Source organism: Empidonax traillii, unplaced genomic scaffold (genome assembly GCF_003031625.1).
Source record: "Empidonax traillii isolate 1590-97213 ecotype Southwest subspecies unplaced genomic scaffold, ASM303162v1 scaffold665:size397641, whole genome shotgun sequence".
In the NCBI taxonomy this organism is placed as follows: Eukaryota; Metazoa; Chordata; class Aves; order Passeriformes; family Tyrannidae; genus Empidonax; species Empidonax traillii.
Window position 1 is genome coordinate 40,090 of NW_020955858.1, and position 15,482 is coordinate 55,571.

At 43.9% G+C, this 15,482-nt stretch overlaps 1 protein-coding gene across 3 annotated transcripts in view; it reads left to right on the forward strand.

Moving 5' to 3' along the window:
- Nucleotides 1-15,482, forward strand: part of MYO7A (myosin VIIA) — an 85,986-nt gene that overhangs the window by 37,132 nt on the left and 33,372 nt on the right. For 2 of the 3 annotated variants that reach the window (XM_027899398.1, XM_027899399.1), the window contains 7 exons: nt 223-342; nt 1,612-1,754; nt 2,135-2,345; nt 2,824-2,959; nt 3,370-3,476; nt 12,282-12,419; nt 15,066-15,224. In XM_027899398.1, coding sequence (XP_027755199.1) covers nt 223-342; nt 1,612-1,754; nt 2,135-2,345; nt 2,824-2,959; nt 3,370-3,476; nt 12,282-12,419; nt 15,066-15,224 — 1,014 coding nt within the window. Of the gene's footprint in view, nt 1-222; nt 343-1,611; nt 1,755-2,134; nt 2,346-2,823; nt 2,960-3,369; nt 3,477-6,817; nt 6,875-12,281; nt 12,420-15,065; nt 15,225-15,482 lie in introns of all 3 variants that reach the window. The other variant, XM_027899396.1, reaches the window with a different exon arrangement.

A 15,482-nucleotide genomic window follows, 5' to 3' on the forward strand; every position in this document is an offset into this window, starting at 1 on the left:
TATTAAAAGATAGTATAAAAATGTTAATTATTCTCTCTGAAAATGTCTGTGTCATTGTTTGAGATACTTCCCCTGTACAGCTAAGAACAGTCATATACCTCCAGCTGTGGGGGGCTGCACTATTCCTCTCTGTCCATGCCTAATCAGGACAGTAGTCCAGGCCATTGTAAGGATGCCTTGTGTCATAAAGTCAGCAGCTCTGTTTGATGTTGTCTCTGTCAGGTTGAACCTCAGGACGTGATGAACTGCCTTACCAGCCGGACTATAATCACCAGGGGTGAGACCGTCTCCACCCCTCTCAGCATGGAACAAGCGCTGGATGTGAGGGACGCTTTTGTAAAGGTAAGTCTTAGGGAATTCCCTTTTGCCTCTGTTGATAAGCTGAAGAAATCTGCCACTTTTGAGACTGGAACACCCACTGCATGGGAAAAGTATCTTGCTTGATGCAGGTGTGAGCTCAGATCAGCAGATGGCCTTGAAACCATGCTCTAATTGGGATGAACAAAGAGATGAAATGGTAGGAGACTAGGTAGCCTCATCTTCAACAAATTTGCAATCTGGTCTTGAGATTGTCTGTACTCAAAGGTGACCTACAGGAGGAGCCAGCATTCTGAAATGACTTTGCCTCAACTTCAGGAAGACTTCACAGCTAGACCCCTAGGATTTGATACTCAGCTGCTATAAATCAGAGCAGCTCTATCAACACCTGTAACACTCATACCTGAATTTCAGGATTTGGGCATGTCTGCAGGAGCAAAAAAGCTGAATGTCACAGGAACAGGGGTAGAGCAGTTCAGGAGCCGTCAGAGCACTTAGAGCATCACCTGAGGCTTTGGAGTGATAAAGGTTGATGGGGTGGATGTGGATGCTGTGCTGTTTACAGCCTCACGTAAAATTGAAAGACAAGCATTGGTGGCATTTTTTTGGCCAGCTTGGGTCCACACTCTGTCTGTGGGGAATTGGTAGATCAAGCTAGCTGGTTTGATAGCTAACTAGTCTGCAAATCCTGGCATTGACTTCTCTAGTGGTGATGGGCCTTTGAATCAGGCTCCCCTCATGGTAGCACTGCTATAGCTTATACAGTAGAAATTAGTAACAGTTTAAAACATGGAGTTCTGGAATTACTGAAGCAGCAATAGCTGTTTAATTAAATCATCAGACTGTTCAGCCAGTGCTCAGTGTCTCAGTGAGCACTGAGACAAGTGCCCACTGAGTGGGGACTTGTCCAGGCAAGATGTCCTTGGCTTGGCTGGCAGTGTCACATGGCTCTGCTGATCTGTAGAGAGAAATGTGTAGAAACCGAGGAAAGTACTGTTTGGCTTCACAGAGACCCCATAGATCCAAAATTTTCAACTATCCAGATTTGTTCTTTTGCTTACAGTTGTCTTTTATCTAGGCTTTCAGGTCTGTTTTCCTTGATCTACATAATGGTTCTTGAAGCTTTAAACCATGCCAAGAGTCTGGCACAAATGTTGGTGAGCATGTCCTCAGGGACTGTCCAGTTGTTGGCCATGCTTTAGGGGAACCTGTGCCGTCACGGGTGAAGTGGTGCCACAGACTAGCAGGGCAAACTGCTGAACTGTCTCAGTGAACATCTTTGGGATGTTGCAGGGAATTTATGGGAGACTTTTTGTGTGGATTGTGGAGAAGATCAACGCTGCAATTTACAGACCTCCTTCCCAGGAACTCAAAAGTATCAGGAGATCCATTGGCCTTCTTGACATCTTTGGTTTTGAGAACTTCACTGTGAACAGGTATGAAGCCTGCAAAAGGAAAACCAGGTCTTAACCCTCCTTCACCATCCCATGCTCAAGGTCTGCTAGTCCTTTCACCTCTCTTGAAGTGAACTGGACCGGGCTGGACCAAGCCTTTTCCTATATGAGAAATTATCAGAGCTAATCACTTTCAGCAGACAGTGTATTTGCTAAACTGGTTTAGACCACACACATTTAATGGCTAAAACATTGTTTTGGGGAAGAAAAACTGATTGTCTGAACCAATATAGGAATTCTAAGCCAAAAGCACTTACTGAGTAGTTGACAAGGTCTGAGAGTTGCTCCAAGCATGGAGAGGGACACAGAAAAATAAATCATGGTGGATCTAAAGTGTCCTTTTCTTGACCTTTCCTTCACAGTTTTGAGCAGCTGTGCATTAACTTTGCAAATGAAAACCTGCAGCAGTTCTTTGTGCGCCACGTCTTCAAACTAGAGCAGGAGGAGTACAACCTAGAGAACATCAACTGGCAGCACATTGAGTTCACCGATAACCAAGATGCCTTGGACATGATTGCCATCAAGCCCATGAACATCATCTCCCTCATTGACGAGGAGAGCAAGTTCCCCAAGGTGTGTTTTGGGCTCAGCTTTGCTGCCAGCGACTCTGTTTTTATCCCCTTTGTACTTGCATGCTAGCACCCTACAAGAAATCTGCTCATCCCCAAACACATTCCCCAGTGGGTTGCCTATTTATAGTTTTTATTGCTCTCTTACATTTTCTTCCATGAGTATCACAACCATGCTAAAAGAAGTGTTTCTGATGGAAAAATGTGCCTGCAAGAGGCTCGAGAATGTCTATTGACAACGTTTAAGAGAAAATAATGTTAAATATACTCCTTTTGGAGCACTGTCTTGAAAATAGCAAAACATACCAATGGTATTTAATCAATTTTTGTAATTTTTGCACGAGATACCCTCTCCAATACATCTCTTCTCAAAATAAATACACATTGTAGCCCGAGACAAAAAAGAAAAGGGCTATTGATTGGAAAATTATTTGAATGGGAATAAACTTGATTAAATGTCAGATCTTTTCCTGCATGCACAGGGTACAGATGCCACCATGTTGCACAAGCTGAACTCGCAGCACAAGCTTAACACCAACTATATTCCTCCGAAGAATAACTATGAAACCCAGTTTGGCATTAACCACTTCGCTGGAATTGTTTACTACGAAACAAAAGGTACGGGGCAGTTCCTGGTGCACTGCAGGGTGTAAGGGGATGCTCAGGGGCAGATGAGCTACTGCTGTGTTGGAGCAGAGCGGGGTTGTAGTCCATAGCAGTGTCAGTGTATTCCTTTTCTGGCTGCAATGACTTGACCCTCCAGCTGTGTCCATGAGCTGCAGAGTTTGGTGCTGTTTCATTCATATGTGCCTGTGACAGAATGGCAGTGCTTTGCACCACATGCATCTTTGCTCCAGTCTCAGGATGCGCCTCTGTCTTCCTTCCCATAGTCCCTCTCTCTCTGCCCACGCATTGCTTTCATTACCTCCAAGAACATCCAGTAGTCCAGCAACCCAGAAGCTGCTTGCAGCTCACATACTGCCCGTGTTGCACTGTGTCATCTATGTGTTGTCCCATTATTTCCCTAGGTTTCTTGGAGAAAAACAGGGACACGCTGCATGGAGACATCATTCAGCTGGTGCATTCCTCAAAAAACAAATTCATCAAGCAGATCTTCCAAGCAGATGTGGCAATGGTAATGCAGGGAGGAGAAGATCTTTATTCACAAGGAGGGGTGTTCCTGGAAGGGGTGGAACATTTGCAGAGGCATACAGCTCTGATGCTGCCGGGGATCTTTCAAACCTGTTAGTGTGAGCCATCAGAAAGTGTTAATGCAGTGCCATGGGTATATCCGTGCTCACACCCCCAGTTCACTGCATTCGGTTTGCCAGATATTACTATTTTGCTGTGATTGCTCCTCTCCGAATTGTGTAGGGATTGGAATTATTAGGTTTGTGATTGTAGAAATCTGAGAGAAGCTGTCCCTTCCAGCTGGGTCATCCAGATCTGTGTATAATAGAGTGAGAAATAAACTGAAAGAGGTCAGGTTTAGATTAGGTATTAGGAAGACATTCTTTCCTGTGATAGTGATTATATACTGGCACAAGTTGCCCAGAGAAGATGTGGCTGCTCCACCCCTGGAAATGTTCAAGGCCAGGTTGGATGGGGCTCTGAGTAACCTGGTCTAGTGGTATGGGGCCTTGGAACGAGATGGTCTTTCAGATCCCTTCCAACGCAAATCATTTTGTGATTCTAAGTAAAAACCAAATACTTGTAAAGCAGAGCAGAACAAAGGGATAATCCTGCTGGCCATTAAGCACTGCAGTAGGACTGGGAGAGACCAGTCAACAGTTGTGTTTTACTGTTACAGCAGCAGAGAGATGGAACACCATTTATGAAAGGCAAACTTTAAAGCACCCCTTTCCCCATCCCAGACCTCTAGGAGGGTAGGTTCTTACTCCATGATCAGTGTGAGAAAAGACTGTGTGTTGGCTGAAGCTTTAGAGAAAGGTACAGTTATTGTTTTAACCCTTCCCACCCCATTTGAGCATTTATTACTGGATTACCAGCTTAAATGTTGAGATTAGTGGCTATTTCACCATTAATAACTTAAGTATATGATGTTTTCTTGAGTAAGTTGAACATCTGTGTCTCCCCACAAAGACATCATCATTCCTGCTCCCAGAATTTAAGTATAGACTTTTTAAAATATCAGCCTTGCAGAATCTGACTGACAGATCAGTCACTATGGCCAAATCCCCCAGTCTTTCCCTAGGTGAAGCCATGGGACTGCAGAGGTTGTGGACATAACATTTTTCAAAGCAATGACATTTTTTAGAAGTTGGAGTCCCATTTCCAAATGCCAGCCAATGCCACTGATGGACCAAGGGACTTAGAGACTTTCAGGAGTGCCAAACAGTTTTAAGTGCTGAATTCCTTTACTGCTAAGGGAAAGAAATGTTTACATTTCCAAGACATTTATTTAAATATGTTACATGCTCTTTTGCAAGCCTTGATTGAAACCTTTAGCCATTCAGTTTTGTTCCTACTGAAATCAATGATCCTTATCTTTTTTACTTAATTAGGAATAAGATAACATTTTTCAGGCCTGATTAAACTACTAATTGGCCTGACACTCCTGGTGGGTTCAGAGCTACACTCAAAAGTGGATACTCCTGTGGAAGTAGACACTAACTCCCTTAGCATCAGTGCTGCTGCTTACTTTGCTTTTTATTGCTTATTCCTCTCTGCTTTTAATTTTTGGTGCAAGCTTTGCAGTTCACCTTGGAAAAGATTTCTTGCTTCTTTAGACAGAGCAGAGATGTACTCTGGGGAATCCATGAGAGAGTTTACAGTCATGCAGACTCCTTCACGGCGACACCTACCCAAGCATCTTTAAAAGATACTGGAAGTAAATAATAGCCAAGTTGAGAAGTTCACCTGGATGTTGTCTAGGATCTGAGAACTGAGATCTTTTAAAGCATCTGAGCACTTTTTTTTAATAGTTCCATTACTTATCTTCAGAATCTGTCCTGAGTGGTGATCTCTGTGCTTTGATACTTTAATGGTCTCTGTTTTCCTTTTTTGAATGAGAGATTTTTAACCTCGCTATCATGGAAGAGGAACAAATATTGTGTACCAGCTCCCCATGTCATGCACATGTTAGTGTGAACCTAGAGAACACTAATTTCCTAAATATCACCACACAAAAGTTCTCAGATAAGCAAGATCAGCATGGGGCTTGAGATGATTTTGCCATTGCTTCCCACCAAAATTCAGTAAAGTTTGCAGCCCCTTTCTTAGGACACATGCCTCAAAAGAAGCAACAGGTGAACCTGGGTCAGGGAAATTGAGTGCACGTAGCAAAGAGTTGGGGCAAAGTGTCCTTGGGACATCTTGGAAGTGTGCAAGCCTTCACTGAGAATCAGTGAGGTAATCTATGGAGAAACTTTCTGGAGACGCTCAGGCTAGGTCATTCATATCTAACATCTTCCCTTAAAAAGGCACAAATGCGTGCTCTGCTATGGGCTAAATTAAATCTTGAGGCATTTTGCTCAACAGCTTCCAAACTTTGGTCCTCGGGAGCTTATTGATGAGCCTGTAGGATTTTATGAGTCAGTGAAAAGCAAGTCCATATCTGCTTTGCTTTAGATCTTTCAAATGGGATCCTTATATGCCAGAAACTTGAGAAAGCCACAGATAGAGAAATTTGAAAATCAGTCAGGAGTATATAATTGAATACTGTAGTAACTATTTGGTCCCTGAAAGACCTAATATTTGTGCACAATGAAACCTGTATGGTGAACTGGGCATTTCTGGAGCACATGGGGCTGTGAAGCCTAATTATGCTTGGCCATCACAGAGAAGGTCTATCTGCATGTATTTGCTGAACTGGAACATTGCTTTGAGCAGTGACAGGTGAAATGATTAATTCAGTGGGAGTTGTACACCATTCCTCTGAGGAACCAGGTGGTATAGTCTGGCAGCGCTGCTTGTTCAGGGAACAGGTAGAATAAGCAGTGGAGGATGGAACCCAGTAAAGGGGGGAAAAAAAAAAGAAATTTGGAGCTTTCCCTTTGGCAAGCATTTAAATTCTGTTGAAAATAACTGATTTGTTGGATTAAAATTAGGGAGGAAGAGAGGGATTTCTTTAAAAGTTTTGTGGAAAATTGTTTTGTCCCTGGCACCTTCCCAACTGTTGTGTATTGCGAACAGAGGTGTGTGAGGGAGAACAGTGGGGATTGCTGAATTTGGATGGATATCGAGTGAGGTTAAAAGTCACACAAGAATTGTTTCCAAGAAGCAAGAGCTGGACAGTGGCAGTTCCCTTAGCTTCAGGAATGCAAACATGGAGATGATGAGGAAAAGCTAGGAGGGGCAAAAATCTAAGAATTAATGCATTATGACCGTAAGATATATAATACAGATGGACCTCCAAGACTAAAAATGTCAGGCTCCCATTTCAGTTATTCCTCCTTTTCACTATTTGCTCTTCTCTGTCTCTGTTTTGTGTTTTTTTACCTGTGCTTCATGTAGTTTCTCTGTGGCTATGCATCCAGCACATTTGGCCAGTCGCCCACACCCACACCAAAGGTAAACTGAATACATGAGTTCTTCTGTTGTATATTCACCTCTCCTTGGCGAGGATTGTGCTTTGCTGCTGTTGATTTATTCCTCTTCCTGCACTATCTATAGAGGATCCATTTCAAGTGACCAATGTGTTGGAGAGCATTTTTACACCTTGTTGAATAGATACAGGTGTATGATGTGTAACTTATTTCTAGGATTCAATTCAGAAGACCTTTTTAATGATGGGAATTTGGTTTGGATAAAATCAGAACCAGGCTGAGCCAAAATTCTGAGGATTTTTTTTCTGATATTTGAATAAATTTAATTAACTTCAGATGGCTAATCTGTGGAATTTGGCTGTTGTTAAGGATGGTGCCACCATTGGCTTCAGTAGGACATTATTCCTCCATGCAAGGACTGCAAATAAGTCCTTGTTTTGCACTTTTGGGGGACAGAAGATGACATATCATGCGTGAAGAGAGACTCCTGGATTGCATTTCTGGTTTCTTGGAAATGCAGTCATTCTTGAGGAGGATTAGTTCTTGTTCAGGTGAGATCTCACATCCAAGTCTTCAAAGACACAGATAATACAGAATTTTGCCATGATCCTCAAAACAGGCTTTTGGCACCTTTTTTAGGTCTTTCCTGATGCATCTCATCTGCTGACTGGTTCTGATGGCTTCCCAAACCTTGCTTGCTAGATATTTGGCCATAAGGTAGCATGTTGTGTGCTAAAGCTTTTATGATATAAGCTTTGTGACTCTGCTCACATTTCCACAACAACCCCTTGATAGTCAGAGGATTATGTTGGAGATAGACCTGACTTTCAAAATTCAGATCCTTGTGAGGGGCTGAATTCCATCCCTTCTTACCTCTGCAGTGTCTCAGATGTTTGGACTTGGAATTCCAGTGAGGAGGATCTGACCCAAAATGACACAAAGCCATCCTTTCCAGAGGTGGACTCCTTCCCCTCTGTATCATGATTAAAACTATTTGGATTGGAACATATCATTTGGCCTTGCTCTAGAGTTGTAGCAATGCCACACATACAAAAAAACTCCTTCCTGAGTCAGGATACAAGAGAGTTGGAGAGGGACTTTAGACAAGAGCATGGAGTGATAGGACAGTGGTGAGTGGCTTTAAACTGAAAGAGGGTGGATTTAGATTAGATATTTTTAGATATCTGAAGATATTAGAAATCTTTACTGTGAGGATGGTGAGTCACTGGCATAGGTTTCCCAGAGAAGCTGTGGCTACCTCATCCCTGGAAGTGTTCAAGGCCAAGCTGGATGGGGCTCTGAGCAACCTGGTCTAATGGAAAGGGTTTGCAACTAGATGATCTTGAAGTCCCTTCCCACCCAAACCATTCTATGACTCTGTGATTGTATGAGATTAAATCCAGGAGAGAACTGTGAAAAATCTGCTGGAAATGTTTAGGCCAGTTTTTCCTCTGAAAACATCAACAGGAGATACAGGGAAATGGGAGACATTATACTGATGGTTTCTATGAGTTTTGTTGTTGTCATGGTTGTTCTTATAACAAAACCTCATGTTTTCTAGGTTTTCTAGTGAATATGTTCATATTTGATAGGCACTTAGGTAAGGGTTGAACAGGCAAGATAAAAAGTATTTTTCATATAAATATATATGCACATCAGTAAGCTTTATAAAATGGGGGTGTAGTTCAAAATAGTGATACTTGGCACTGTTATGTAGCCCACATCAACTCTGAAAGCACTTTCCAGACTGCATAGCCTTTAGGAGAGAGACTGTCTCTTCACTATATGTCACTGTAGAATCTGCTGTGAGGTGGCTTCAGCTTTCAGTGGTCAACTGGAGGCCAACCCAGTGACATTGCATATGAAAACATAACAAACAGCAAGCATTATTTTTCTCAGACTTCAGAAAAACAGGCTGAGAAACAGCATGTCCCATTGGCATAGCCCAATTTAGTGACCTTATAATCCTAAAGAGATGGGAGGATGATCCTTCGTCCAGAACCTTTCCCCAAAGTATTGCTGGGGGTACATGCTTTTCTCTCCTTCCGTAACTCACCTCAAGTATTTCAACTTTCTGCATTTCCACTGAAACAGGTTGCCATCCCCCTGGCAGACCCTCTGCCAAGCATAGTTTCTGGTGCACCATGCAGCCTCCTCCTTTGAGGAGAATGTGCAGAGGGGCATCAAGGAATAATTTCTACCATTTATGACTCAGTGACATTTCTCCTTGTATCCGCCATTCTTCTCTGGGTCCATATTATGGCACTCTGGGTCTGTATTAAGGCCATCCTACCTAACATAACTTGGTGTCCACTTTAATTCACTGAACCTATAAAGTGCAGATAGGCCGAATTGTTTTCTCAGTGCTGGACAGATAACTACCTAAATGTGTCCAAGACACCAAAGAAAGGAGTCTGAATAGATCCCTGGAGATTTTACAGCTTCACAGAGATGCTGGGGAATGTCCTGATGCTCCAGCCATGCCACTGAGGATCTAAGACACCCATACTGGGGAAACATCCTATTGTGTCCTGCCTTGACTTTTGTCTCGATGTTACTGCAAAAAGCCATGTATGTGTTTGCATCTCCAAAATTCAGGCTGGCTTGTGGTGGCAGAAAGAAGTAGCACTGAAGCATGTCCAAATGTCATGCTGATCTGTAGATCTTTCTGAACTCTCTTCTGTGATAATGCTTCTCTGTAAATCATCTAATTCTCTTATTTTTCTTCTTTTTTTCTTCTGCTTCTTTTTTTCCTCCTTTGTTGTTGAGCACAGACTGAGTGATACCTCAGAGCCCAAGTCTGGGCTACAGCACCTGTGAATCGTGCTCATCCTTTCCCATGACACATAGCTCTCATCCTCCCTCGTGCTAGGCTCTGTGTGGACACCAGCGGAGAGATGGTCTGAGTCCCAAAGATGTCACAGTCTCAAAGTTTGAAAGCTAAGATGTGTCTGGCCAGGAGAAAAGCAGAATGTGTCAGCCCTTTCTCCTTCAGGCTATGGAGACTGAATCTGGTTTTAGCTAAAAAATGCTCCTCCTCTGCAGTAAATCCTGTATTTCCAGTGCCTTTCTAGGCTGTGTTGACAGGCCCTCCAATTCTTTTGGGGGGGGGGGGTCATTTTGTTGGAAAAAAGGAAGAGATGTGATTCTCACCACACTAGTATTGAGATGAGGTGGAAGGTACCACAGTGACTTGAGTGGTGTCACCCATCCCTGAAGGCTGAAGCTGATGCAAAGCACTTACCAGACTATTCATTTTGTATCTGAGAGCCCACACAGTGCCGATAGGGCTGGTGCCCACCATTGAGAGGGGTCTGTGCACAAATGTCATGCCCTGAAAGCAAGTGAATGGGATGATGCAATCTTGACAGGAGAAGCCCAGACTACTCTATTTGCTTAGGAAGACAAGCTGCTCTCTGGTCCACTGTCCCTTCCCTTCAACCCCTCCCAGGAAAAACCTCTCAGATGGAAGGATGGAGACAGCACCACTGCTTTTTACCAGAGCTGGATGCATGCAGGGAAGAAATGCAAGGCTACTAAACCTTGCTCCCTTCCTACCACCATGGCTGAAAAACTACCTCTCCCAGCCAAGCCCAAATTGACTAAAATCTGGCTAACATCATGCAGTTGCTTCCAACTTCCAGCCCTATTCCTGCATGTGTTGCTGCTTCTGACACCTGTGGCTGTCCTTCCACATCTCACAGAGGTGACCCCTTGTGCATAATTAGCAAAGTGATAAGAAAACATTCATCAAAGCCTTCCAAACCAGAACTCTTGCTGAAACAGCATTTTCCTCAGAAAATCTGTGACAGAATGTGAGCATCAGACTCTACAGTGCTTTGCAGATAGCAGCTGCATCCATTAATTACCCTAGATTTGTTAAGAGTTTGTCCTTCAGGGGAGGATTTTGCTGGAAGAGATCACTGGTAGCCCCCATGCTCTTCTTGACAAACAGGCCAGGGTTTTGTGGTTGTTTGCATGTGTTGGGTTTTCTCTTGTTGGAATTCCATGATGACTTTGTGTTTGTGTTGATTGGGTTTGTCTCAACATCATATAAAACCTGAGCTCTGTAAACTCCCTGCTTATGGCAAAGGGGATGGTATTTGTAGTCACTTCCAACCCAAACTATTCTGTGATTCTATGAAATTCCTCCATTTTGGGGAATAGGAATGCTGTCTGACAGGTTACTAGTGCTATAGGATGAAGAACATGTAAAGATTTTAGTAAAAGTAGAAACAAAACTTACCATATTGCAAAACATGGCAGCAAAGCCAATCTAGGTGGGGATTTTGTGACTCCACATGTGGCTTGACCACCTGCAAGTAAGAGGATGTTTGGAGGAAAACTGTGTTAAAATCCTGCTAGAATCCTCCCTTTGGGAATTTCCTGGTCACCAGGTCATGTCATAGGTCATGTCACAGGTCACCCTATTTTTTGTTCAGAGGGAGTTGCATCCTTGTGCTCAGCTCTTCCTTCAACCCATCAGCATTACCTGCTGCCCCACAAAAGCTCCCTGAACACCAGACCCTACGAGACACACAACAGCACCACTGTGACTGATGTGTAATTAGCTCAGGTAATAGTGATTGACACATAAAATGAGCTAGGCACTTCATCTATTTCCAAGGTGGTTTAACAAGGTTCTTCCAGAGCAGGGAGAAGGGACTAATAAGGGAAACATATCCATTCTCATTTAGAAACACTTGCCCCAAAATAGACTGGCTTATTAATTTAACTAAGGGAGATAAACCAAGCAAAATACTCCCCATTTCACCCTAAATATCCATATCATTTACTCTAGTTAATAGTCTTTTCCAAACACAACTAAAATCTGTGGTAGTACAGGCTGAAGAATATAGACCTTAGCAGAAGTTTCTGGAACTGTTGCAGAGTCACCCTGCAGCAAGCATGCCCCTGGATTGTTTACCATACATGGGCATCTGGTCCTCACCCCAGGGAGCAGGAGGGGCTCAGCCTGACATAATGAACGGTGACAGAGGAGTTGGCATGACCATGCTGCAAGCCCAAGCCATTCCTGAGGAGCATCCTTGGGCAGGTGCATTGCCCCAAGCTGCAATACAGAGAATTTTGATGGCCCAGAAGAGGCTGTTTGCTCTCATGGGCAGATCTTCCTCATGGCTCTGCATAGGAAAGACGGGTTTTCCAGTCACACTGAGAGGTTTGAGCAGGAGAAGTTAAATTATGGCACTTTTGCTCCCTGCGTAGATGCATACGGAATAGGTTGCCAGAGCCCGGGCGTTGTAAGTTCGCCGGCTGTGCCTTTCCCCTCTCCTGCCACAACTTTCAATCACCTCCGGCACCACTCCCCGCTCCAGCCCAGGCTGCCGCGGGAGGTTCCTGGGGACGCGGCCGGAGGGGAGAGGCACTGTTATCCTTTCATTTCCTGAGTCCGCTCCGCTGCGGTTTTGCAGGGAGCAGAGACGAGGAAGCGCTCACCGACGCTCAGCAGCCAGTTCAAGCGGTCCCTGGAGTTGTTGATGAGGACTCTCAGCGTGTGCCAGCCCTTTTTTGTCCGCTGCATCAAGCCTAATGAGTACAAGAAGCCCATGGTAAGTCCTGCTTTTCTCTTCTGGTCGCTTTTCATATAGGACTGCTTATGGGATCGTTCTGCCCTGAACCTGCCAGCAAAATTCCTTTGGGCATCAGTGGAGTGCTTAGATAACCAACCCACAGCCTGTTTTGCAAGCAAGGGAGTCACCAAATGCTTGGCAAAATCAGGCACTTTGCAATCCAGCAGCACCCCAAAACCTTTTGCAGAGGGGAGCTCCTGACCCTGCCTTTCTTCCCTAGTACAGTCTCGAGGAATTCACCCTGCAGCCCTTTATCCTATAGGAAATGCCTCTCAACTTCCATAGGGGGTGTAGGCACCTCCCTGCCAGAGACTTTGGCTGAGCCATGGATTACACTCTATGGGAGGGTTCAGTGTTTTCTAAAAATTTTCCCCGTGGGTGTTTTCCTCAGAATCTTTCTTCCCAGTGTATCTCACTTGTTTTAAGTCCTGTTTGATCCTTTTTTTTTTTTTCCCTTCACCACTTGCAAAGGCACAATTCTAAAAGCAGAAGAAAAAAGAGGCAAAATAGCTCAGAGGAAATGTGAAAGAAGTTATTTTACTCCAATTCCCAGTGATTTGCTTCAAAAGCAATGAACACTATGGGTACAAAATTCTAGGAGCAAATAAAAAGGAAGGAGAGCACTGTAAATCCCCCTGACCACAAACTGTTCATGGAGGGGACTCCAAATTTTTCAGCAGAAGGCAGGCAGTAAGGAGAGTGCTGCACACCCCAATCCAGTTCTCAGCACCTTGCAGGACTGGACTCTGATGCTGTGAGCAATCTGCTCACCACTCTTTATAGTGACATTGCTTGGGGAGGAAGAACTTTATTTAATAAATAAAGGTAATTTAACCAGAGCTGGAGCTTTATCTAAAGTCAGTGTCCATTAGCAAAGCTCAGCCAAGTGCAAAGAAGCATAATACACTGGATTTCAGAGCTGTTCCGTACAAGCAGTTTTTATTTGAAACTTATTTTTGCTGTTCGGTGAACCTAATAGGATGCAGGGCAAAAGGTTTAGTGGCTCTCTCAGATCAGTTTACTGTGCTCTTAACCTGCTTTTGGTGAGAGTAAAAAGGCCCCTAATAGCATGTTAATGGAATACGTTGAGTTAATATTTAACAATATGTCTGATCTGAGATTATCATCTGAGCAGAGATCAGAACAAGACCTTCTTTATGAACATGGGTGATGTTGAGAAATTAGATGTACATCCTGAACTGATGTTAACAAATTATTCCCAGTATCCTGACTTTGAGTTGTTTTTACACATGGATGTCTGGAATTCAGTCTGATATTTTGTATCCTGCATAAGAAGTCTGTATTTTGTCAGTTCTTGCAAGTGCTAAGCCAGAAGTCTCTGTTCAAGCTATTTGTCTACAAAACTTTCAATGGGACATTAAAACAGCTCCAAGTCTGAAAGATTCGGACAAAGAAAAATTAATTTCCCCATTAAAGAAGTGAGTGGTTGAGCTAATAGAGCTAACAGAGACTGTAGTGTGATATGTACTGTGATTTATTGCTAAATTTATTTTTGGCCTTGGTTTAATAATCCAACGGAAAAGAAATCCTAGATAAAGATACACAGAGCACTGCAGGGTGACTGCAAAGAGAACTTTTTCTGGGAGGTCATTTTCTGTCCCTGGCTTTGAAGGAAAACATACTGATAGTGATAGGAAATGGGATAGCAGAAGTGAAAGGTCAGTGGAAAGTCCTGACTGTTGGCTACTTTATGTTATTTTAAAACTTTTACTTCCTTCCAAAATGTGCTTTGGGGGAGGGAAAAAATTTGTTTGTATCAGGATGCTGGCTGGTGTTCTCTGCATCTGTACATCACCTCAAGCCACTGCTTCTGAGTGTTGTTTGGGTTAGTCCAAGAGAAATGTGTGGGATGAATTAGATAACAACCCATGCAAATAAAGTCAGAACTGTCTCCAGCAGTCTGCACCTCATCAGGCCTTTATGCCAGGAGCACATAGTTGCCCATACATACAATGAACTAGACTTACAAACTCCAGAGGGTTATTTGATGGCCCAGAACTGCTCACATACCCTCATGTGGTGCAGATCCTTCTGTCCCAGGATATACAACTGAAATACAGGAATGGATATCTGAGAGACAGGCATATAGTTACTCTCCTTGCTAATTTTAGAGGGAACCCAGGTGACTCACATTTTAGATGCTGATATCTGTACCTGCACAGACACTCACATCTTAGACAGTTGAAGGGAGGGCAGATGAATAATGCCCTAACACTAACTCTTTAGCCCAACTGGGTTTTACTGTCCTGACTTTTTGTGCTTGCGAGCACCACACCATGTCTGCCTTTAGTTTACATCACTGCCCATTTTCCCAAGGTGGTGTTCACCATTGTATTGTGCTTTCCATTTCCCCGCTCAGTCCTTTGTGTAGGACACATCTGGTTCTGCAAGTGGGAGTTGGAGAAATGGGGTGAGTCACAGTCAGCAGTTTACAGGATCAGGTGCAAGACAGTCCTACAGTCCTACAGCCTTGGGTCTACCAAGAGAAGGACTTGGGTGGATGCTTGACTTGCTTGCCCCACATGTCTTCAGGGTCCCCACTCTCTTATGGCCCATTCAGACCAAGATTTTCAGTCAAACCCCAGTGTACTGTAACTTCCCCAGCTGTTCGATCGAGAGCTGTGCGTCCGTCAGCTGAGATACTCGGGGATGATGGAGACCATCCGCATCCGCCGAGCGGGATATCCCATCCGCTACACGTTTGTGGAGTTCGTGGACCGGTACCGGGTGCTCATGCCTGGAGTGAAACCAGCATACAAACAGGTGAGAATCTTCTTCTGCAGGTAACAAATGCTCTCTGCTGGACTCTCCAGAGATATTTATGGGATGTGCATGTCGCAGGGGTGCTCTGGGCTTTCCAAGTGAAGGAAAAATGGTTACAGGGCTGGCAGGGACAGCTAACCATATTCCCTCTGTTCCTCTCACTCGTCTTACATGTGGTGACAGTAAAGCCCTAGGAACCTTCTTAGCAGAAAACTGCAAGATATGGGACCAGGAAAGGTCCACACTGGGCTTGGGAGG